Raw genomic sequence first — 21,594 nt, forward strand, 5'->3', positions numbered from 1 at the left:
AATGAGAAAGAGTTGATTGTCTCTAAACTAATACGAACACGGCTCATGCAATACAACCTAGTCCGAAAGCCAGGTTAATATAAAACAGCCATTGTGCTTACATAGCATGATACACCCAATCAAATAAATATCACAACTGAGTAGTATATTCTGAATTTCACAACACGCTAAACAACACAGGAGTCCTAACAACCCTTAAACTTCACACCCAAGAAACTTTTAATTTAATGTTTCATCCAGTTAAGGGGAATCCCATTACCGATCAGCATCTCATGTACTTATTCTAGCCCCGTGGTGGCGAACCTATGGCACGGGTGCCAGAGGCGGCACTCAGAGCCCTCTCTGTGGGCACGCGCGCTGTCGCCCCAGTCCTAGACCTTCAGCTGGGTTTTATAAAACCTTTTCGCTTTTGGCCTCCACCGCCTTGTGCAAAAAAAAAAAAAAAAAAAGGTTCAATCAATCAATTTCAACTTCTTGCAGGAAAGATAAAAAAGATCTAGCAAAGTTGGAATTGATTGATTGAACTTTTTAGTCCCACCCAGTCTGCTGTTACCACCGCAGCCACGCCCACCCAATGGGCCACACCCACCCAATGGGCCACGCCCATCCGGCACCCGATGATACATAAGTGGGTTTTGGGTTGCAGTTTGGGCACTCGGTCTCTAAAAGGTTCGCCATCACTGTTCTAGCCTTTTTTTTTTTTTTTTTAAATATTCAGAAGTTTGGTTGCATGCCCCAACAAAATACAGGTAGTCCTCGACTTAACGACCACAATTGAGCCCAACATTTCTGTTGCTGGGCGAGACGTTGGCTCAGTGAATTTTGCCCCATTTTACGACCTTTCTTGCTGACAGTTGTTAAGTGAATCGCTGCCGTTGTTAAATTAGGAAGGCAGTCGTTAAGCGAATCCGGCTTCCCCACTGACGTGGCTTGCCAGAAAGTCACAGAAAGGGATCACGTGACCCCGTCAGAAATACGAGGCAAGCCTCTGAATTCTGATCACATGACCGTGAGGATGCCGCCACAGTGGTTAAGTGTGAAAAACAGTCATAGGTTCACTTTTTCCACTGCCGTTGTTAACTTTGAACGGTCGCTAAAAAGGACGGTTGTAAGCCTGTATGCAGTGAGCTCTCTAAGGAAAATTATTACAGAAGCCCATCACCTGGCTACGCTTCCTCCAGAGTCACTACCTTTTTAACCTTGGGCACGTCCGTGTTTACCCTCCGGCACAACAGACACTAAATCCCACGGAAGATATAGCAACGCTCAGATTGCCAGGCCGAAAACACTTTCCTCTTGTTCCTCTGCATCAGAAGCCAGGCTCCGATATAAAAGGAAAATGCTGAACTAGAACAGATCAGCAAATTGTGTTCTATTCATCTGGAGCTTAATCAGAACTCTGGGGTCCTTTCCCACCAGACAGCCGTGTGCGGGGAAGTCGGGGATTAGGCTGTGAATGGGAGCAAGCGCTGGTTCTGAGTTTGTGCAGGTTTCCTATCTGCCTTTTTTTTTTTTTTTGCAGTTCAATGACCTCCTGTTCTCGGCGCATGGATAAATATGCCCCTCTGTACCCAGAATTGCCTGTCCTAAAACACCATCCCCTGCTTGCAACACTTTTAAAAGTCTCTCTTGCACGCGCACACGCAACCAAACTCCTATTTGCACTTACCGAAAAGCAGTCCATTCGTTAGAATTATCTATGGCAGTGGTTCTCAACCTTTCTAATGCCGCGACCCCATAATACAGTTCCCCATGTTCTGGTGACCCCCAACCACTTATACATCACCGAGTGCCAGGGGCGTGGCCAAAGAAAAGGGGGGGAAAATGGCGGACAGCCTTGTTTGGCGACCCCCGTGAAATGGTCGATCGACCCCAAATGGGGTCGCGACCCATAGGTTGAGAACCGCTGATCTATGGGGATTCTCAGTCATCCGGGTCAGGTGCTTTTCCAAAGAGTAAAGGAGGGGAGAAGGAAATAGGAAGGTTGGAGAAGAGGGGAGAAAGGGGAGGAGAGTGGTGAAGGAAAGAGAAGAAGAGAAGAAGAGGGAAGTAGGGAAAAAAGAGAAGAAAGGGAGAAAGAAGGGAGAGAAGAAGGAGCGTGTGGATACAGTGAAAGGGGAAATGGGCGAGCAACACCAAAAGTCATCTGTATGTATTTATTTCATTTTATTAAAAGTATCTTATACATGAATGTAAAAAGAATGTATGTTAACATCTGATAAATATCCCGGTATATGTATGGGGGAGAGTTTGGAAAAATAAAAAAATTATTACAAAAAAAAAAAGGTGCTTTTCCAAAAGGCAACTGGACTTTGTTTTTCGCACCTTCGGGATTTTGTTAGGATTGTGTTGATCCGTTCCAGGGTGAGGTCTTCCCACCCGCAGACAGACACTAAAATTTAACTCCGCTCCCCATTACAGCAACGCAAGATTTGGCTCACACACACACCCAGGCAAAACTCCAAAGTAAGGCAACTTTTTTTTTCCATTCCCATCCACCCCAAGACAGTTTCACCCTCACCACCCCACTGCGGAATCACCTGGCATTTAATCCCCAAGCTCTGCGATACAACAGACAACAATCGCAAAGGCACAAAACCCTTTTTCAGTTGCCAATAAACCCCACAGCTATCACAAAAAAGCATCTCATGGGAGGAAAGTTCAGAGTTTGGGATCAGGGTTGGGGGGGGAGGGTTTTTATTTTAGAGGGCTGGTTTTTATCTCTGACTGATAAAATGCTGCCCAGACTCCTTTCCTGAAAGGGATTGCACGCTGTCCAAAAATTTTTTTTGAAAAACCCTATCTTTACAGCTGCCTCTTAATTAACTGGGGGAAAGACACGGCTGACTTGGGCAAAAGGTGAACCAATTCCAAGACAGGAACCCCAGTCCCCTTCTTTGAGAAGGCAAGAAAGCACCAAAGTAAGACAAGGGTTTTGCAGTGGCACCCAGATTTTAGACCGGGGTCTCCAAACTTAGCAATTTTAAGACTTGTGGACTTCAACTCCCAGAATTCCTGGTTAGGGAATTGTGAGAGTTGAAGTCCACAAGTCTTAAAAGTTGCCAAGTTTGAAGACCCCCTGTTTTAGACTATATTCCTCTGAAAAACTAGGTGGGTGCCAATGTTCCCGCATGAAAGGAAACGTGAGTTTTTAAAGTGTATTTTCTCCTGGGGTTGCTCTGAGTGCTGCTTTTCCTGTTCCTAGAGTCTTAAAAAAGCATTTTTTTTCCCCTATTTACATTCAAGGTCAGTTCAAGTGTCATCTCTGCAAACATTGAATAACGAACTGGGAAAGACGGGAGGCCCAATTTTAAACTGGCCAGTTTCCCCCAAAGGGACACATTGGGACCACACAGCCATCAGTTCCCACAATTCTAAAAGATGCTTACTTAGGTGAGGGGAACGGGAGAGGTAGAAGGTAGTTGTGTGAATGAAGGCAGGGGAAGAGGAAAGGAAGATGAGGGTTTACGCTCATGCCACACTGCTTGCCACCGAATCATGGCTAATGTAAAGCACTGCCAACCTGGAAACAAGAGATAGTAGCTGTGAGTCACCCTCCCACGTATCTGAGTGCTTGTCCGTCTCCCTTGCGACAGTCAGCGTTCGCTTGCTTTTCTGTCCTTCAGAAGGGGGCCCACCCACCCCAGGCCCCCAAGAATCCAAGTTTGGCTTTGCCCCTTGCAAATCCAGCCTGTGTGTTGAGCTAATTCCTGGCAGCACTGTACAGATTAGTTTTCCTAAACCTGCCCCTTAGGCAGAGGGAAGGGAGCTTTAAGGATTTAAGGATCCCGGAGGGGAAGACAATGCCCTCTCCTTCTCGATGCGCCCATTTCCCCCTCCCCACTCCCCACAAATCACCCCTTCCCTACCTTGAAGTTGCTTAAACCTGCCCTCCAACACGTTCGCGTACTGCACCGCATTGATAAAAGCGGCAGGGGACAGCTCAGGGGTCGGACAAGGACCCTGGATCACCTCCATCAAATCTGTGTCCGTCTGGTACATCGTGCTGGGCTAAGGGACTCCCCCTTCTCCCCAGCTGGGAGCACCGGGGACGCCTGGCGGGACCTCTTCCCGCTTCTGGAAGGTGGCGGAGGGCTGCCCAGCCAACCACAGCTGGGCCCAGGTAGAAGGAAGCAAGCAAAGGAAAGCTCTCCTGCGGCACCTCGGTACAACTGGAGCACTTCAAAGGGAGTTTGCTTACCCCCTCCCAGGGAGGGAGGGAGGGAGGGGAAAGGGGAGGCTGAGAGAGATTTACATAAAAACAGGTTGGTCTGCTCTGAATGGCAGAGGGGTGTGTTGTGTGGTGTGTGTGTGTGTGTGTGTGTGTGTGTGTGTTGAGCTTGGGCAGACATGAAAGGGGGAAACTGGGCTGGCGAGCACACACAGGAGCACGGGCACAGTTAAAACAGTCTGCAACTTGCAAATTTTAGCACTGGGCTTTTAGCTCTTTCTGAACAGCCATAGGTTTTGTCCTCAGCTGCAGGCCAGGGTGCAAGCACTATTACTGGGTGACAGCAAAGATGACCAGCAGTCTTTTTTTTTTTTTTTTCCAGCTCATTCTGAAACCTCTCCCTTTCTCCACACTCCTGATTTGAGACCGGGGTATAGTCCCTCTTTAATATAACAGACTTTTTTTTGGGGGGGGGGGATGCCTCACGTTTAAAAGTATTCGATTCTAAAAGCAATCTTTCTGTTCAGTTTTACTTCGGCATTATACCTTGCTTCCTGAAACATCTGTTTTCTAAATTTGCATCACCGGCTGAATTCGAAGGAAAATTTGCATCATATACCTAACTAACGAAACGGTTTGGATTTGCACAACACGGCGATCCGTGTTTTTTTTTTTTTTTAAACCACACTACTAAACCTAAAAACTAATTCAAGCTTAAAACAATGCATAAATTCACGTGTGAGATTTGTCTCAGGAAGCATTTTATCAGAACAAAGCCGTTCCCCCCTCCACCCCCCCCCCCACAGTCTGTAAAGTGAGCACAATCAACTGTCCAGAGCTTAGTGTGGCTACTGTGTAAAATTGATGCTGGATAGCGTGATAACCCATTTCTTAGGCAAGCTAGCACTAAGCACGGGAATATTAAGAACGACTGATAAGTACTTAGGTTTTTTTTTAAATATATTCAGGCTGCTTCAAAAGCAGACGAATGTTGTGGCCCTTCTGTTGTAAGAAACATGGCTTTGGATTAAGCCCTGTAGGCAAGGCGGAAAGAAAAGCAAAGGAGGCAGATGAACAGATGAGCTCAGGGTCCAAACAATGAAAGATTTACATCCCAAAGTCTGCCTTTGTCTGACCATGGAGCTCCAGCTTGCTGTGGCTTTATAGACAAAATGACTGCCCTCCGAGAGTGTTTCCCCACATTGATTTCGGAAGATAAATCATCCCAGCATCATCCAGAGCTGGGGGAGAGAAAGGAGCCGTTTCTTCCAATAATCAAGGAGAGCTGAAAAACCCCATCTGTAAGCTTTTGAATGACACAGAAGTCATCTTAGGGCCAGGAGTTTAGCAAGCGAGAGATGAGAGGGTATTTGTTCCAATATGTGTTCTAATACCTAGGGCAGGGGTGGCGAACCTATGGCACGGGTGCCAGAGGCGGCACTCAGAGCCCTCTCTGTGGGCACGTGCACCATCACCCCAGTCCTAGACCTTCAGCTGGGTTTTATAAAACCTTTTTTGCTTTAGGCCTCCGCCGCCGTGTGCAAAAAAAAAAAAAAAAGGTCCAATCAATCAGTCAATTTCAACTTCTCGCGGGGGGAAAAAAAAAAAGATCTTGCAAAGTTGGAATTGATTGATTGAACTTTTTAGTCCCACCCAGTCTGCCATTACCACCGCAGCCACGCCCAGCCAATGGGGCACACCCACCCAATGGGCCACACCCACCCGGCACCCGACGATGTGTAAGTGGGTTTTGGTTGCAGTTTGGGCACTCGGTCTCTAAAAGGTTCGCCATCACTGACTTAGTGACTATTCAAAGTTACAACAGTGCTGAAAAAAGAGAACACGGTTTTCTGCACTTAACGACCGTCACCACATCCCCATGATTAACATTGAGATGCTTGGCAACTGACTCATATTTACGACGGTCGCCGTGTCTCCCGGGGTCAAGTGATCCCCATTTGCCACCTTCTGACAAGCCACGTCAATGGGGGAGCCGGATTCACTTAACAACCGTGTTGCTAGCTTGGCAACTGACAGTGATTTGCTTAACAGATGCGGTGAGGAAGGTCCGAAAATGGGGCAAAGCTCACTTAACCAAGGTCTGACTTAGCCACAGAAATTTTTGGCTCAACTGTGGTCGAGGGCGACCTGTATAGGAATCATCCATGTCAGACATGTCAAACACAAGGCCCGGGGGCCAGATGTGGCCCTCAAAGTGGTTTCATGTGGCCCATGAAGCCATCCTGGAAACAGTGAGGGAACAGCCCCCATTGCCTTGGCCTTGGTCCAGGCCGGCCAGGAGCCAATGTACAATTTTGTGGTGGCCAACTATGCTGAAACACATTCAGTCTTAGCTCCACAAGGCCGTCTGGAAACAGTGAGGAACCAGCCCCTGGGTGCATGCTGGGGAGGGGTCAACCTTTGTGAGGAATGAAGAAATGGACTGTGCCTTGGCGCTTGCCCTGGTGCCACCCCCTTCTGCCAGAGAGCCTCAGATCTGTCCCACTCCTGCCCAGGCCCCCACAGGCCCCCTTGACGCGAATGATGTAGAGCTGGCCAAGCCCACCCAGTAGGCCACACCCACTCCATCCATGCCCACCCAGTAGGCTGCACCCACCCTGGCCACACACACACACACACACACACACACACACACACACACACACACCGAGGGCAACCGCAATGCTGATGTGGCTCTCAATGAAATTCACCCCTGATCCATGTTATCCTTCCAAGGACGATCCGGCTCCCCACGCATGCAGAGATGCAAACTGCCGGATTACCCCTTCTACACCTGCTTCCAGTATTTCCTGCTCTGCCCACACGCCCCACCCTGCTGGCTATCATCCTAAGCTGTCATTAAGTGGCTGTTTACTGCCCTTCCCCAGACTGTTCTCGCAATCTTCTCTTGCCGTCCCCGCCAACCGCCCGCCCACCGCCGCCCGTTTGCAGAAGAAGCAACAGAGATGCAAGAGAGGAACTTGTTGCTCACTCTGGGCTTCCTTCGGCTCAGAGGCCGCGATTGCTCAAGACCATGTTTGCTTGTCAAAAACAAACATGCTTGGGACCTGTCTCAAGGTTGTCCCGTGATGTCCTTGGCTTCTGTCTCGGCCATCTTGTGTTTGGCCGGGGAGGGGGGGGCATATGGGGGGACTGGAGAGCAACAGGAATCTTCTCTAGAGAGTACCTACTCTATAGTAGCAACTGTGAGAGGGACTTCAGAGTCCTAGTGGACAATCACCTAAATAGGAGCCAGCTATGTGCTGCAGCTGCCAAAAAGGCCAACAAAGTGCTAGGCTGCATTAACAGAGGGACAGAATCAAGATCACGTGAAGTGTTAATACCACTTTACAATGCCTTGGTAAGGCCACACTCGGAATACTGCGTCCAGGTTTAGTCACCACGATGTAAAAAAGATGTTGAGACTCTAGGAAAGAGTGCACAGAAGAGCAACAAGGATGATTAGGGGGCTGGAGGCTAAAACATATAACGAACTGTTGCTGGAATTGGGTATGTCTAGTAGTTTAATGACGAGAAGGACGAGGGTGGACATGATAGCAGTCTTCCAGTATCTCAGGGGCTGCCCCAAAGAAGAGGGAGTCAAGCTAGTCTCCAAAGTGCCACGGTTAAGTGGATCGCTGCCGGCGTTAAGTATGAACCAGTTCGCCAAGCCATTTTGAGCATGTGACTGTGGAGATGCTGCAACGGCCGTTGAGCGCGAAAAGTGGCCGTGAGTTGCTTTCTCCAGGGATGCTGTAACTTCAGACGGTCACCAAACGAACTGTTGGCTACCTGTAGTCCTTGAATTACAACCAATTGTTTAGGGACTGAAGTTATGAGGGCAGCACCTCCGTGGCCGTGGGATCCAAATTTGGGTGCTCGGCAACCAGCATGTATTTACAAGCATTGCAGCATCACGGGGTCGTGTGATCACCAGTTGAGGACCACTTGTACCTTCCCCTCCTTTCCTAGCTGCTCACCTGTATGCGATCCTATAACAGTAGTGGCGAACCTATGGCATGCGTGCCACAGGCAGCGCTCAGAGCCCTCTCTGTGGGCACATGTGCCATCACCCCAGCCCCGTCTCCCCCCCGCAGCCCCCTGCTCACCAGCAGCCTCCCCAAGGAGAGTTGCCCCCAAGCGCGGCCCGCATGGAGCAGCGTAGCCAAGGACATGGCAGCCGGGCAGCGGGGACAAGACTCCGCCCTCAAGACGGTTGGGATTAAAGATGAATGTTAAGATAGAAATATATGTTATTTTAGAACAAGTATTGTATACAAAACTTAGAGGTATATGTCGAGATGAAGAATTGATTGCAAAAAGTGGAACAATCTGATAAGAATGTATATACTGGAATGTCGCGTTAAATCCAATGTTTGTTTTTAACTGTATTATAAATAAAATTTGTAAAAAAAAAAAAAAAAGACTCCGCCCTCACGCCCCATCGTGCGCAGTTATGCTGCGGGGTGCGGGCAGAGGGCGTGGCCGCCATGGCGCTGCTGGGCTGCCTGGGTGATCTGTGGGGGGGCATGGAGGCGGTGAATGAATGAATGAACCTTTATTATCAAAGTATAACATGTATACCGTGAGATTGGTTGAGCCTCCCTCTGTGCGCCCCCCAACTCACAGTGACTACAAACCCCCAACTCATTACACCGTGAGCTAATTGCACAGCACGCCCCTGCGGGTGGGCCGGGCGGGCGTGGAGCAGACAGGACGGGGGGGGGGCGGAGCGGGGGAGCAGGGAAGGACGGACCCGGGTTTTGAGTACTCGGTCTCTAAAAGGTTCGCCATCACTGCTCTATGAGGAAAGCCCCCCTCCCGGAGATACATGGGGGCCACACTTTTTTCATATAGACTCCTTGGAGCAGTAAACAATTCTCTCTCCTTTCCAGACAGAACAGAAAGGAATGAGAGAGGCTGAGGAACCTATAGGCCAGTGGTTCTCAACCTGTGGGTCGGGACCCCATTTGGGGTCGAACGACCATTTCACGGGGGTCGCCAAACCATGCTGTCCACCATTTTGTTCCCTTTTCCCTAGCTGTCCTACTCCCTCTTATTGGTGGCCACACCCACTTGGGGGTCACCACAACATGGGGAACTGTATTATGGGGTCACAGCATTAGAAAGGTTGAGAACCACTGCTATAGGCAATCTCATCTAAAAGGAGGGCAAAGGGCAGCGGCGAAAAACAAAGTAAAATAGAGAAATTGTTGCTTTGGATTCTTGAAGACAGCTGGAAGAAACTCTATTAATGCCCTACAGTTTCTTCCAGGTTAAGTTTGATCCAGGAGAAAGAGAACTGCAGATGGATCCAGGATAAGTCAAGTGGGCCCCACAGGTTGGTCTCACTTAATACAGGTAGACCTCGAATTACAAGTTACAACGGCACTGGAAAAAGTGACTTATCACCTTTTTCACATTTACGACTGTTGTGGCATCTCCCTGGTCACGTGATCCAAATTCAGACGCTTGGCAGCCGACTCATATTTACAACGGTTGCAGTGTCCTGGGATCATGCGATCCCCTTTTGTGATCTTCTGACAAGCAAAATCCATGGGGAAGCTGGAATCACTTAACGACCGTGTTACTAACTTAACAACTGCAGTGATTTACTTAAGAACTGTGGCAAAAAAAACAATAATCGTAAAATGGAGCAAAGCTCCCTTAGCAAATGTCTCACTTAGCAACAGGCTCAATTGTGGTTGTACACCTGCTGACAAGCTGCATTCACAAAACAAGCTCAACTGACTTACTTTCAACCTGGGTTACCTTCTGTGGTTTGGCATGTTGTATGAACCCATTCTGTTTGGTTAGTTGACGGCTAACCGTAGAGTACAAACCAGAAAATGGGGTAATTCAGCAACCACATTAAGTATGCTGAGCAAATCCAGAAATTAAATGTTAAGCTGTAACAGAGATTTGGGTTTTAAGCTTAGCATGTTAGTTGAATTCAGCCAAGCACAGTTTGGTTTCGTCATTCATCCATTTCTCCATCTAGCTCCGGATTGTCTCTTCCAACAAAAGCGCCACGGTTTAGTGTGCAACGTGGGCCTGGCGTGGATAATACAAAGCTGGATGGAGAGACAAAGTCATGGCTAATGAGTAAGCCACAGCTGGCTGAGTGTGCAGAAAATTGCTTAATGCAATGAACCCTTCTGGAATGCAAAGCATGTGTTCATCCCCTGAAACTTTCCCAAATCAATTTCTGTTAAAATACCAAGCCTACAAAGTCAGGGATTAGTCTTGGGGGCAGAAAGGCCACACACTCTGCACATGCTCCAAAGCGTGCATTAGGCTGCATTAACAGAGGGATGGAATCAAGATCCACGTGAAGTGTTAGTACCACTTTATAATGCCTTGGTTAAGACCAGACTTGGAATACTGCATCCAGTATTTGTTGCCATGATATAAAAAAGATGTTGAGATTCTAGAAAGAGAGCAGAGAAGAGCAACGGAGATGATTCGGAGACAGGAGGCTAAAACATATGAAGAATGGTTGCTGCAATTGGGTATGTCCAGTCTAGTAAAAAGAAGGACTCGTGGTGATATGATAGACAGGATTCCAATATCTAAGGGGCTGCTACAAAGAGGGTTAGGGTTAGGTTAACCTATTCTCCAAAGTGCTTGAAGGCAGGACAAGAAGTAATGGATGGAAACTAATCAAGGAGAGAAGCAACCTAGAACTAAGGGGAAAATTCCTGACAGTGAAAACAATTAACCAGTGGAACAACCTGCCTCCAGAAGTTGTAGGTGCTCCAACACTGGAGATTTTTAAGAAGAGACTGGACAGCCATTTGTCCGAAATGGTGTAGGGTTTTCTGCCTGAGCAGGGGTTGGACTAGAACAAGATTTTTCAACCAGTGGTAAGGGTACCACCTGTGGTACATTGGCACCTGGCAAGTGGTACGTGACCATCCTAGAAAAGTGGTAGCGGGGGAAGGGAATGAGCTGAACTGGGGACAGCACTGCACAAGCCTGAGCGAGAGATGGCTGGAGCTGCAGAACTGTCAGGGCTCAGCAGAAGCGCCAGGATCAGCGCCAGGCTCCAGCTGGAGCTCAGCGCTGACCCTGGTGCTTCTGCTGAGCCCAGAAGAAGCGCCGATCAGCTGGAATGTTGCAGCATCTCCAGAGTCTTGTGATTTACATTCAGATGCTTGGCAACTGATTCATATTTATGACGGTCACAGTGTCCCAGGGTCATGTGAAGTGACCAAAACCTGCTGCAACCACCCAGCAGATGGGGGGAATAAAAACTAAACACCCCCCCACCCCATCCCCGCTGCCAATCTTCAACAGAAATGCTCACAACAATGAAAATCTCGGACAGGAGGAAGAGCGCCGCCGGGCGGGCAGGCAGGTGTCTTGTTCGGCTGTGGCTTGGGGGGCACTTTTTTCAGAGCCATTGTAACTTCAAACAGTCACTAAGCGAACTGTTGTAAGTCGAGGACTACCTGTACTTTATCACTTTTTCCATTTTATTTTATTTTTTTTGGGTCATCAAGTTTTGGACACCTTGCTAGGCGCCTGGTGGTCCTCGGATGTTGCCCTATCCTAAAAGTGGTACAATGGGTACCACCACTGGGGTACCACTGAGGCCCCTCCCAACTCTGCAATTTTGTTATGCCTTTACCATGAAAAAGGATACTTGGAGAGAAGCAAACAGCTGCCCCACCCGTCCCTTACCTGCCAAAGCCTTGATACGGGAGCGCTCAAAAAGCCGGGCTGAGCTGTTTTCGTTGTCCCAGTCCTCGTCGGCCACCTCCCAGCGGTTATTGATATCATTATACTGTTGCTGGATTTCCAAGCTGTCGTAATCTGTAGGGGAAAGTGTGCTGCTCATGGTGGTTTCAGCAGGAGGCAGTGTCTGCCTAGAGGGAAGAAGGGGATGGTGTCAAGCTTAAGCGTTTTCTTCCCTTCGCCCAAACCACAAATTTTTTTTTTCCTTTTAATTGATTCATTAAAAAAAAAAAAAAAGACTTGACGGCTTTAGCTTATTCTTACATGCAAAGGTAGCCATTGGGGATGATTCAAGAAACCACAATTTATAACAAAAGCATGGTTTGGCATGATATCCAACCCTTCCAGGTCTCAGGAGGGGCTTCAATCTGGAACCCTCCTCCGACGGACACTCATTCTTGCTCTCTCTTCAATTCAACTTCAACTTACAACTAAACTGAGGTCCAATATTTAAGGCAACGGGCCGGAAATTAGGAGAGGCTGCGAGTTCTAGTCCGGCCTGAGGCATGAAAACCAGCTGGGGGGGGGGAGTCTTAATTCAAAAGTCCCAACAAACGATAAAATGTAGCCTTTGCCACCATTTTGCTCTTCCGAGCTGCAGAGAAAAGGTAGATGAGAACGTCAAAAATGATGAATGAGCAATTTATTTATTTCATTAAATTTGTCAGGGCTGCCCACTCCAATACAGTCCTTGACATACAACAAATTGAGCCCAAAATTTCTGTTGCTAAGCAAGAAGTACAGATTGTTTTTTTTTTTTCAGGAATATGTAAAGGTGAAGTAGGTCACCGTAAATTTGTTTATTTTTTAAAAAAGCATATGATAAAATGTGTCGCCTTGAATTAGAGAACCTTTGCATGAATAAAAAGTTACAGTTTGTTTGCAGAATGTAAATAAGAGCCTTGTAATGTGGAAACAATGCAAAAATGAGAATAAATGGAAGGCTTGCTGAATACTTCAATAATGATCAGGTTGGAAAATAAGAATGTGGACGGTCTCCCTCACTGTTTAATATACTTCTTGTTAAAAGTATAAGGAATGCTTCTTGTGATGCTGATGTGTGCTGAAGACATGAATGCATCTGTGCCTTCGTATGCAGACAATGTCCTATTGTTAGCTAAAATCCTGCATAAATTGCAGTGAATATTACTACTACATGATGCATTAAGGAAATGCACGAAAGCTAGTTACACATAATGGCGAAAAAAACAAATTAAAGTAAATAATCTGGTAGAACATCTATAGATAAACGAAGCCATTTTCAGATTCACAAACGTTTTGTTTCCCACAAAAAGGAATGTGAGAATGCGGGATATGAAAGGAAGCAAAAATGGGAATGTATCAATGTGTGCTTCTGCCCACTTAATAAGAACGTGAGCATTTGATATCTTGGAGAAAACACAGAAAGAAATTAAATGCCTTGCAAAAGCCGGTTTAGTGTGATGATGACGGTGCTGGACACCAGACTAGGAGACTGTGAATTCTAGTCCCTGCCTTAGACATCAAATCCAGTTGAGTAACTTTCTTTCAGTCCAACCCACCTGGCAGAGTTGTTGTTGCGGGGGAAGATAGAAGGCAGGCTCGTTGAATTGTACAAAATAAACGCAGCATTCAAATGGAATAATGCATTTAATTTAAATAATGCATTTAAATGCATTTAATTAACCAGTGGAACAACCTGCCTCCAGAAGCGGTGGAACACTGGAAGTTTTTAAGAAGAGACCAGACAGCCATTTGTCTGAAATGGTATAGGGTTTCCTGCCTGAGCAGGGGGTTGGACTAGATGACCTCCAAGGTCCCTTCCAACTTTTATTATTATTATTATTATTAAAAATAAAACTTGGAAATGAGGAGTTTAAGAAGGGCATGTGGTCAAGTAAGGAAAGTTGAGATCAAGAATGCACGGATCCCGAAGAAATGCAGGTAGTCCTCGACATACAACCGTTAGTTTAGTGACCATTCGAAGTTGCAACGGCACTGAAAAAAGTGACTTACGACCTTTTTTCACACTTGCGACCATTGCAGTCGTCTGTTCTGACAAGCAAAGTGAACGGGGAAACCAGATTCACTTCACAACTTAACAACTGCAGTGATTTCCTTAACAACGGTGGCAGGGAGGGTCATAAAATGGGGCAAAATGGACTTAGCAACCATCTCGCTTAGCAACAACAGAAATTTTGGGATCAATTGTGGTTCTACGTTGAGGACTCCCTGTCTCTAGGAAACAAACTAGCTGATGCTGCGATAAACTGTTCTCATGCTTACCCTATCTCTCTTTGCTGGACTTTTCTGATCCTGGGGGAAAAATTGATAATCAGGGCAAGAATTTTGTGTTTATTCAGATTTGCATATGGCTCTATCACAGTGGTTCTCCACCTGTGGGTCGGGACCCCATTTGGGGTCGAACGACCATTTCACGGGGGTCGCCAAACAACGCAGTCCGCCATTTTTTCCTCCTTTTCCTTAGCTGCGCTCCTCCCTTTTATTCTATTGGCTTTTGAAAGCCAATAGAATAGATCAGTGGTTCTCAACCTGTGGGTCGGGACCCCATTTGGGGTCGAACGGCCATTTCACGGGGGTCGCCAAACAACGCAGTCCGCCATTTTTTCCCCTTTTCCTTAGCTGTGCTCCTCCCTTTTATTCTCTTGGCTTTTGAAAACCAATAGAAGAGACTCTCTTGAACAGAGTCTAATTCTATTGGCTTTCCAAAGCCAATAGGAATTGTCCAGGCTGTCTCTGCCCTGCTGAGCCCGCCAAAAGTCCCATTCTGCAAACGGTGCTGCACCAGTTGAGTATCCTCGACTTACGACCGGTTGAGTAGTCCTCGACTTATGACCGGTTGGGGGTCGCGGCATTAAAAAGGTTGAGAACCACTGCTCTATCAGATTCTACTTACCTGTAAAAATCAACCTGGTTTTATTACTCCGACATGCACACCACACCCCTTGTTGGGTATCTATTTGAGAACTCGGTCTTCATACAAAGGCCTGAAAGACAGGATTGGGGGGGGGGAGAAATTAGGTTATCCTTTTTATTTGGAAGGTCTGCAACGTTTCTTTTTAAAATATTACTTACAGGATGTTAAACTCCAGGCCGTTCGCATGGCTGGGCTCACACAATGCACTTAACCTGATTATCAGAAGAGATCTTTTTTCTGTGGTCTCCAAATACATTGAATGGTAAGATGACCGAGCAGGTCACGTTTGACATTAAGGCATGAAAAAGTAACCCAGGTTACCCCAAACCAAGCTTAGACAAGCGCATGCCAATGCATCTGCCAGATCTTTCATTGAACTGTTTTAAGTGTGCTGGGCAAAGCAAATCTGCTACAGCATGCTTTACAACTGTGATGTCAGCGGAAAGGTAATAAGCCATGGAATGCGAAGGATGTTATTTCCTTGGGGCCTGTAAGAAACCTCCATTTGGCTGAAGTTTTATGAGGTTTTTGTTTTGTTTTGTTTTGTTTTGCAAGAAGGGAGGAACAAACAAGGAAGAGGAGTAAGCCAAATCTTACAAATATATTTATTGGAAGAATAACTTCTATCTGCGGCGAGGGCAGAGGCTAATGGGAAATATATCAGATTGGAGGGGGAAAAAAACACTATTGCATATGTTCATCCCACAGATCAGACTTTTTTCCCTCAACTCTGAGGGATAAAGACTTGGCGACTGCACGGCCACATATCCCTGGGCTAGCCTTTTGAGTACCACCCTGGAAGTCACACTTCCCAAAGTGACTGGGATCGTGACAAAAAAACAAAATTTTGATCTCATTTACCATAGTCCTCGACATATGGCTGTAAGGGAGTCTGTCCATGATGGCCATATGCCATAACCGTTGTAAAATGAGTCAGTCACGTGTCCAGCCCAATTTTACAACCACTTTTGCTGTGGCTGTCAAGTAAATTTAGGGTCGTTAAGCAAACCAATGGTAAAACAGCAAAAACGTTGTAAAATATGACTGGGGGGGACACTGCCAATGGAATAGAATCAAGATCACGTGAAGTGTTAATGCCACTTTACAAGGCCTTGGTGAGGCCACCCTTGGAATACTGCATCCAGTTTTGGTCACTGCAATGTAAAAAAGATGTTGAGACTCTAGAAAGAGAACAGAGAAGAGCAACAAAGATGATCAGGGGGCTGGAGGCTAAAACATATCAGGAACGGTTGCTGGAATTGGGTATGTCTAGTTTAATGAAGAGAAGGACAAGGGGGGGGGGGACATAATAGCAGTCTTCCAGTATCTCAGGAGCTGCCCCAAAAAGAGGGAGTCAAGCTATTCTCCAAAGTGCCTGAAGGCAGGACAAGAAGCAACGGATGGAAACTAATCAAGGAGAGAAGCAACCTAGAACTTTCTCACAGTTAGAACAATTAACCAGTGGAACAACCTGCCTCCTGAAGCTCCAACACTGGAAGTTTTTAAGACGAGACTGGACAGCTATTTGTCCAAAATGGTATAGGGTTTCCTGCCTGAGCAGGGGATTGGACTAAATGACTTCCAACGTCCCTTCCAACTTTATTATTATTATCTTTTATTCATTAAACATGAACCTCAGTCAACTGAACATTCAAATTAGCTGGCGCTGATGGTTGACACGGGTTGCTACCAGCATCCTAGGTGTCAACCAGGTATCTCAATATAAAATATAATATAATATAATATAATATAATATAATATAATATAATATAATAATAATAAGTAATAGGCTCCTTGGGTGCAATCCCAAAACAACTGGAGCACCACTTGAACACCATCATTGGCATTGACAAATTCGCCATTAGTCAATTGCAAAAGGCGGCCTTACTAGGAACTGCTTCCATCCTGCGACGATACCTGTAATACCATCAAACATCCACATCTGCCTATCCCAGGTCCTGGGTAAGGACTCGATAGGTAGACAAAATGCCAAATCCAGTCTGAACATCTGGCTGACTGTGCGATGATCCATAATAATAATAACAACAACCACATTAAGACAGCCATGTCACCCAACACCTGAAGTTGACTGCAGAGGGGCCAGATCATCTGAACTTTGAATCTGGGATGTAAGTCCCTGTTTTCAGGTCAGTTCACACACTGCCATGGTTGAGAAACGCCGTTTTGGAAGTTCACGCCACAGAGAAAAACACACCCTCAGGCGATAGGTTGAGCAAGCCTATGTCGCTCACCAAGGCCATCATTTACAAGATCTCTCAATTATCTCTTATTTACTGTATGTCTTGCTAGCAGGTCTCTGCAGATAATCTTTATTTTGTGTTTCGGAGGGGGGGTGGGCACAAATGCTTCAAGCCTTCTGTTAATATAATGAAAGAACGGGAAAAGACAGAGCATCCACTGTCTGGTAGAGAATATACAGGTTCTGAGGGTCAGTGCTATGGAAGGAAATAAGGATAAAGGGGTGGTGGAGGAGATGAATACCAGTAATGAGATAGTGGAAGGAATGATCCGGAAGAACCATAGAAGGAAGCGTAAGGAGAGTAATAAAGAAACATCTGGAACACTAATTAACCGGCCGGGACCGGTGACGCGGTCCATGAGCCGGGTGCAGATGCCGGCAAAACCCATTTAAGTCATCATTGTTTACTGGCTCCTTAGCCCTGATGATGTTTGGAGTTTCCAAACGAAAGCTTGGCAGCTTTTAGTAAAGTATATTTTTATATTTATACTCTCCTGGTGTTCGTATTTTATTTGTACCATAGACATGCCCAGGAGTCGTATTTTTATGCAAATTTTCCAGCATATATATATATATATATATATATATATATATATATATATATATATATATATATATATATTTACATTGCCCCCAACAATCTGGGTCCTCATTTTACCCACCCCGGAAGGATGGAAGGCTGAGTCAACCTTGAGCCGGTGAGATTTGATTATATGCACAAAAACCTCCATTTTCCTAGTATTGCATTACAGAGATAGAAAAACTTGAGATTCTCCCATCCCGCTGGCATAGAGACCCAACTCCTGGGCAACTGGCCATTTTCTCTGTGTATTAACTATTCTACCTACTAGCAGAAGAGGAAACCCAAACAGCAAATGCCAGTGTCAAACGTTAGGGCAGGGACGCATAAGGGTAGCTAATCCATAGATTATGCTGGCCAATTGACCAATGTATTCTTAGCTTCGGAGTCTCCAGGGCAGCTTATATTCTTAAAGACTCTAGATAAGAAGGGGCACCGTCTCTGCTTTTCCAATGAAAACAAAGCGCTGGTTTCTTCCACGACAGCTAGAATCTTGCTTTGAAAGTAATTTTGAAAACGACTGGGAACTTTTCTGTCCAAAAGCCCCCCCCCCCCATGCTTTATACCAGTGGTTCTCCACCTGTGGGTCGGGACCCCATTTGGGGTCGAAGGACCATTTCACGGGGGTCGCCAAACAACGCAGTCCGCCATTTTTCCCCCCCTTTTCCTTAGCTGTGCTCCTCCCTTTTATTCTATTGGCTTTTGAAAGCCAGTAGAATAGACTCTCTTGAATAGAGTCTAATTCTATTGGCTTTCAAAAGCCAATAGGAATTGTCCAGGCTGTCTCTGCCTTGCTGAGCCCGCCAAAAGTCCCATTCTGCAAACGGTGCTGCACCAGTTGAGTAGTCCTCGACTTACGGCCGGTTGAGTAGTCCTCGACTTACGACCGGTTGGGGGTCACGGCATTAAAAAGGTTGAGAACCACTGCTTTATACCAATAAATAAAGCTAGACTTCTTTCTGATTTGAAATACAACTGGTTTTTAAATCCCTCTAGGAAAAATCTGCCCCTCCCCCCCTTTTTTTTTTTCTTAACTACAGGATTTTTGTCCACCTCTCATCAATAGCTGACAATATCTCTGCATTTGGATAAAAATTGGGACCTCGAGTTTTTAAGACTCGGCCATTTCTCATTTCGGAAATTAATCATCATAAATGGCATCAAAGCAGCAAAAAAGACATTTATGTCCTCCTCTCTGCTGTATTTATAGGCGATGGACAAAGAATGAAGTATCTGATAATATTCCTTAGAGCTGCTTTTTTTTCCCACCCCCATTTAAATACCCTTCTCCTTCCAACATTAATACCCTTATTACTCATCCCTATACTGATTGAATTGAGAGGTAATTATAGTCAGACTGGTAAGAAAAAAAAACAAAAAACAGATAGACAGCCCACAGCACCCTGATGAAGTTTGCAGTCAGTACTTTTCCCCTTGCAAAAAGCCCATTCTAGAACAAAGAACATCAAAGAGTAGGGCTGGAAGGGACCTTTAAGGTCTTTTACTCCAACCTTGTGCTCAAAACAGAAGATCTTATAATATCATCCTGGTCAAAGGGTTGTCCAGTCTATTTTGGAAAAACCCCAATAATAGAGCACCCACACCTTCTGGAGGCAAGCTGTCCCACTGATTTAATTATTCTCACTGTCAGAAAGTTTCTCCTTATTTCTAGGCTGGATTTCTCTTTAACAAAACTGTAACCCATTACAGGTGGCCCTCGACCTACGACAACTGAGCCCCAAATTTCTGTTGCTCAGCAAAACAATTGCTAAGTGAGTTGTGCCACATTTTACGACCTTTCTTGCCCTGGGGTTGTGTGGTTAGTCACTGCAGCTGTTAATTTAGTAACGCCGCCGTTAAGTGAATATGGGTTCCCCAGGCTTGTCAGGAGGTCGCAAAAGGTGATCATATGACCCTGAGCCTGATGCTGGGAAAGATGGAGGGCAAGAGAAGAAGGGGACGACAGAGAAGGAGGTGGCTGGATGGAGTCCCTGAAGCAGCAGGCGTGAGCTTCAATGAACTCCAGAAGATGGCAGAGGACAGAAAGGCCTGGAGGAACGTTGTCCATGGGGTCGCGATGGGTCGGACATGACTTTGCAACCAACAACAATGACCCTGAGACACTGCAACTGTCATAAATGTGAGTCAGCTGTCAAGCTTCTGAACTTTGATCACGTGACCCTGGGAGTAGGCAAGAGTCCTAAGTAGGAAAAATGGTCATGAGGTTGGACTAGAAGACCTCCAAAACCCCCTCCAACCCTATTACTCTATATTCTGTGATTCACTCATGCTCCCTCCTCATTCACAAATCCAGCTTCAGCATAGGTTTGGCATAGCCCAGGGGTAGGCCACCTTGGCTCTTTTATGACTCGTGGACTTCAACTCCCAGAATTCCTCAGCCAGCATGGGGGAACTATGGCCCCCTCATGACTCGTGGACTTCAACTCCCAGAATTCCTCAGCCAGCATGGGGGAACTATGGCCCCTTCATGACTCGTGGACTTCAACTCCCAGAATTCCTCAGCCAGCATGGCTCAGCTCGAAACCTCTCCCTTTCCCCTCAGCATGGCTGGCTCAGGAATTCTGGGAGTTGAAGTCCACGAGTCCTAAAAGAGCCAAGGTGGCCTACCCCTGGCATAGCCCAATGGTGGATGTAAAGGTGAGGAATTGCAGATGGCTCAGCATACAAATGAGCAAGTGTCCCTTCCCCGTGCCGCGAAGGGGCAAGTGATGGAAAGGGGCGAGAAAGGGGGTCAAATGAGGAGCAGAAAATCCATTCACACAGCACCGGGTCCCTGCGGTTAGTCTCTTCTGCGATTACCTCTGCCCCCACCGGAAAGGAAACCATCCTTCCTGGTTTTCTTACTATCTCAGATGGCACCGAAGAACAAACACCCTCCTTCCCATATATTGCAACCCCGTCTTCCCTTTCCCTCCTTCCAGCCCACCCGCCCCCCTCAAAATGACAGGCCAGCTGGCGAGAAGCAGCAGGAGAGAGGGTTGGTGGACCCAAGGGAGCAGGAGAGGCTGCCAGATGAAAGGAAGGAGCAGCAGGACAATGGGGTCCCCGCGGAACATTCAGGGGTGACAATCACAAAAAGGCCAGCTGGAATGGGGGTGGGAGACAGAAGACAAGGGAGGAAAAGAGAAACGGTTCCCCACACACACATACACAACGCAGGGATCCCCTCACCGCCTCCCCCCCCAAAAGGCAGAATAAGCTCCAGCTCTTCACTGACCCCTGGCCCTTCCCCCCCCCCATTCTGAAAGTCAGGATAGGTGTGGGCTGTGATTGTAATTTGTTGTACAGACAGTCCTCGGCTTACAACAGAATTGAGCCCAACATTTCCACTGCTAAACAAGACTAGTTGTTAAATGAGGTTTGTCCCACTTTACGACCTTGCTCCTCACAGTTGTTAAGCGAAGCACTGCAATTGCTAATTTAATAACAGGGTGGTTAAATGAATCTGGTTCCTCCCCCTCCCCACTAACTTAGCTTGATGAGAGGTCGCAAAAGAGGATCACGTGACCCCCCGGTACACCGCAACCGTCGTAAATACGAGTCAGTGGCAAGCATCTAAATGTTGATCACGTGACCGTGGGGGAGGCTGCAATGGTTGGGTGAAAAAATGGTCGTTAAGTCACCTTTTTCAGTGCTGTTGTAACTTCGAGCGGTCACTAAACGGACTGTCATAAGTCGGGGACTATCTGTACTAAGCCACACACAAAAAACAACAACACGTTAGCCAAGATTAAAAACTCGTCAACCTTGGCATCTTGTGCAAATGCAAGCACTACGTTGTCTACTGATCTAGCATTCGGGTGGATTCTCACAAGCTAAATTCTATCAAGATGCAGCTGTAGATGAAGAAACCATGTGAGGACTTTTCAGGGTGGCCTAATTAATTAATTAACTAATTAATTAGA

The 21,594-nt window shown here is 46.5% G+C and overlaps 1 protein-coding gene across 5 annotated transcripts in view; it reads right to left on the minus strand.

Annotated features, from left to right (window-relative positions):
• Positions 1–21,594, minus strand: part of SPTBN2 (spectrin beta, non-erythrocytic 2) — an 81,972-nt gene that overhangs the window by 52,721 nt on the left and 7,657 nt on the right. For 3 of the 5 annotated variants that reach the window (XM_039366239.1, XM_039366237.1, XM_039366238.1), the window contains exons 2-3: positions 14,808–14,898; positions 11,858–12,042 (exon numbers count right to left, since the gene is read on the minus strand). In XM_039366239.1, coding sequence (XP_039222173.1) covers positions 11,858–12,014 — 157 coding nt within the window. In that variant the 5' untranslated portion in view covers positions 12,015–12,042; positions 14,808–14,898. Of the gene's footprint in view, positions 1–3,869; positions 4,162–11,857; positions 12,043–14,807; positions 14,899–14,986; positions 15,006–21,594 lie in introns of those variants that run through there. The other 2 variants (XM_039366240.1, XM_039366242.1) reach the window with 2 other exon arrangements.

The sequence above is a fragment of the Crotalus tigris genome, unplaced genomic scaffold (genome assembly GCF_016545835.1).
Source record: "Crotalus tigris isolate CLP2741 ecotype Arizona unplaced genomic scaffold, ASM1654583v1 scf7180000020245.1906669, whole genome shotgun sequence".
Taxonomy (NCBI): domain Eukaryota; kingdom Metazoa; phylum Chordata; class Lepidosauria; order Squamata; family Viperidae; genus Crotalus; species Crotalus tigris.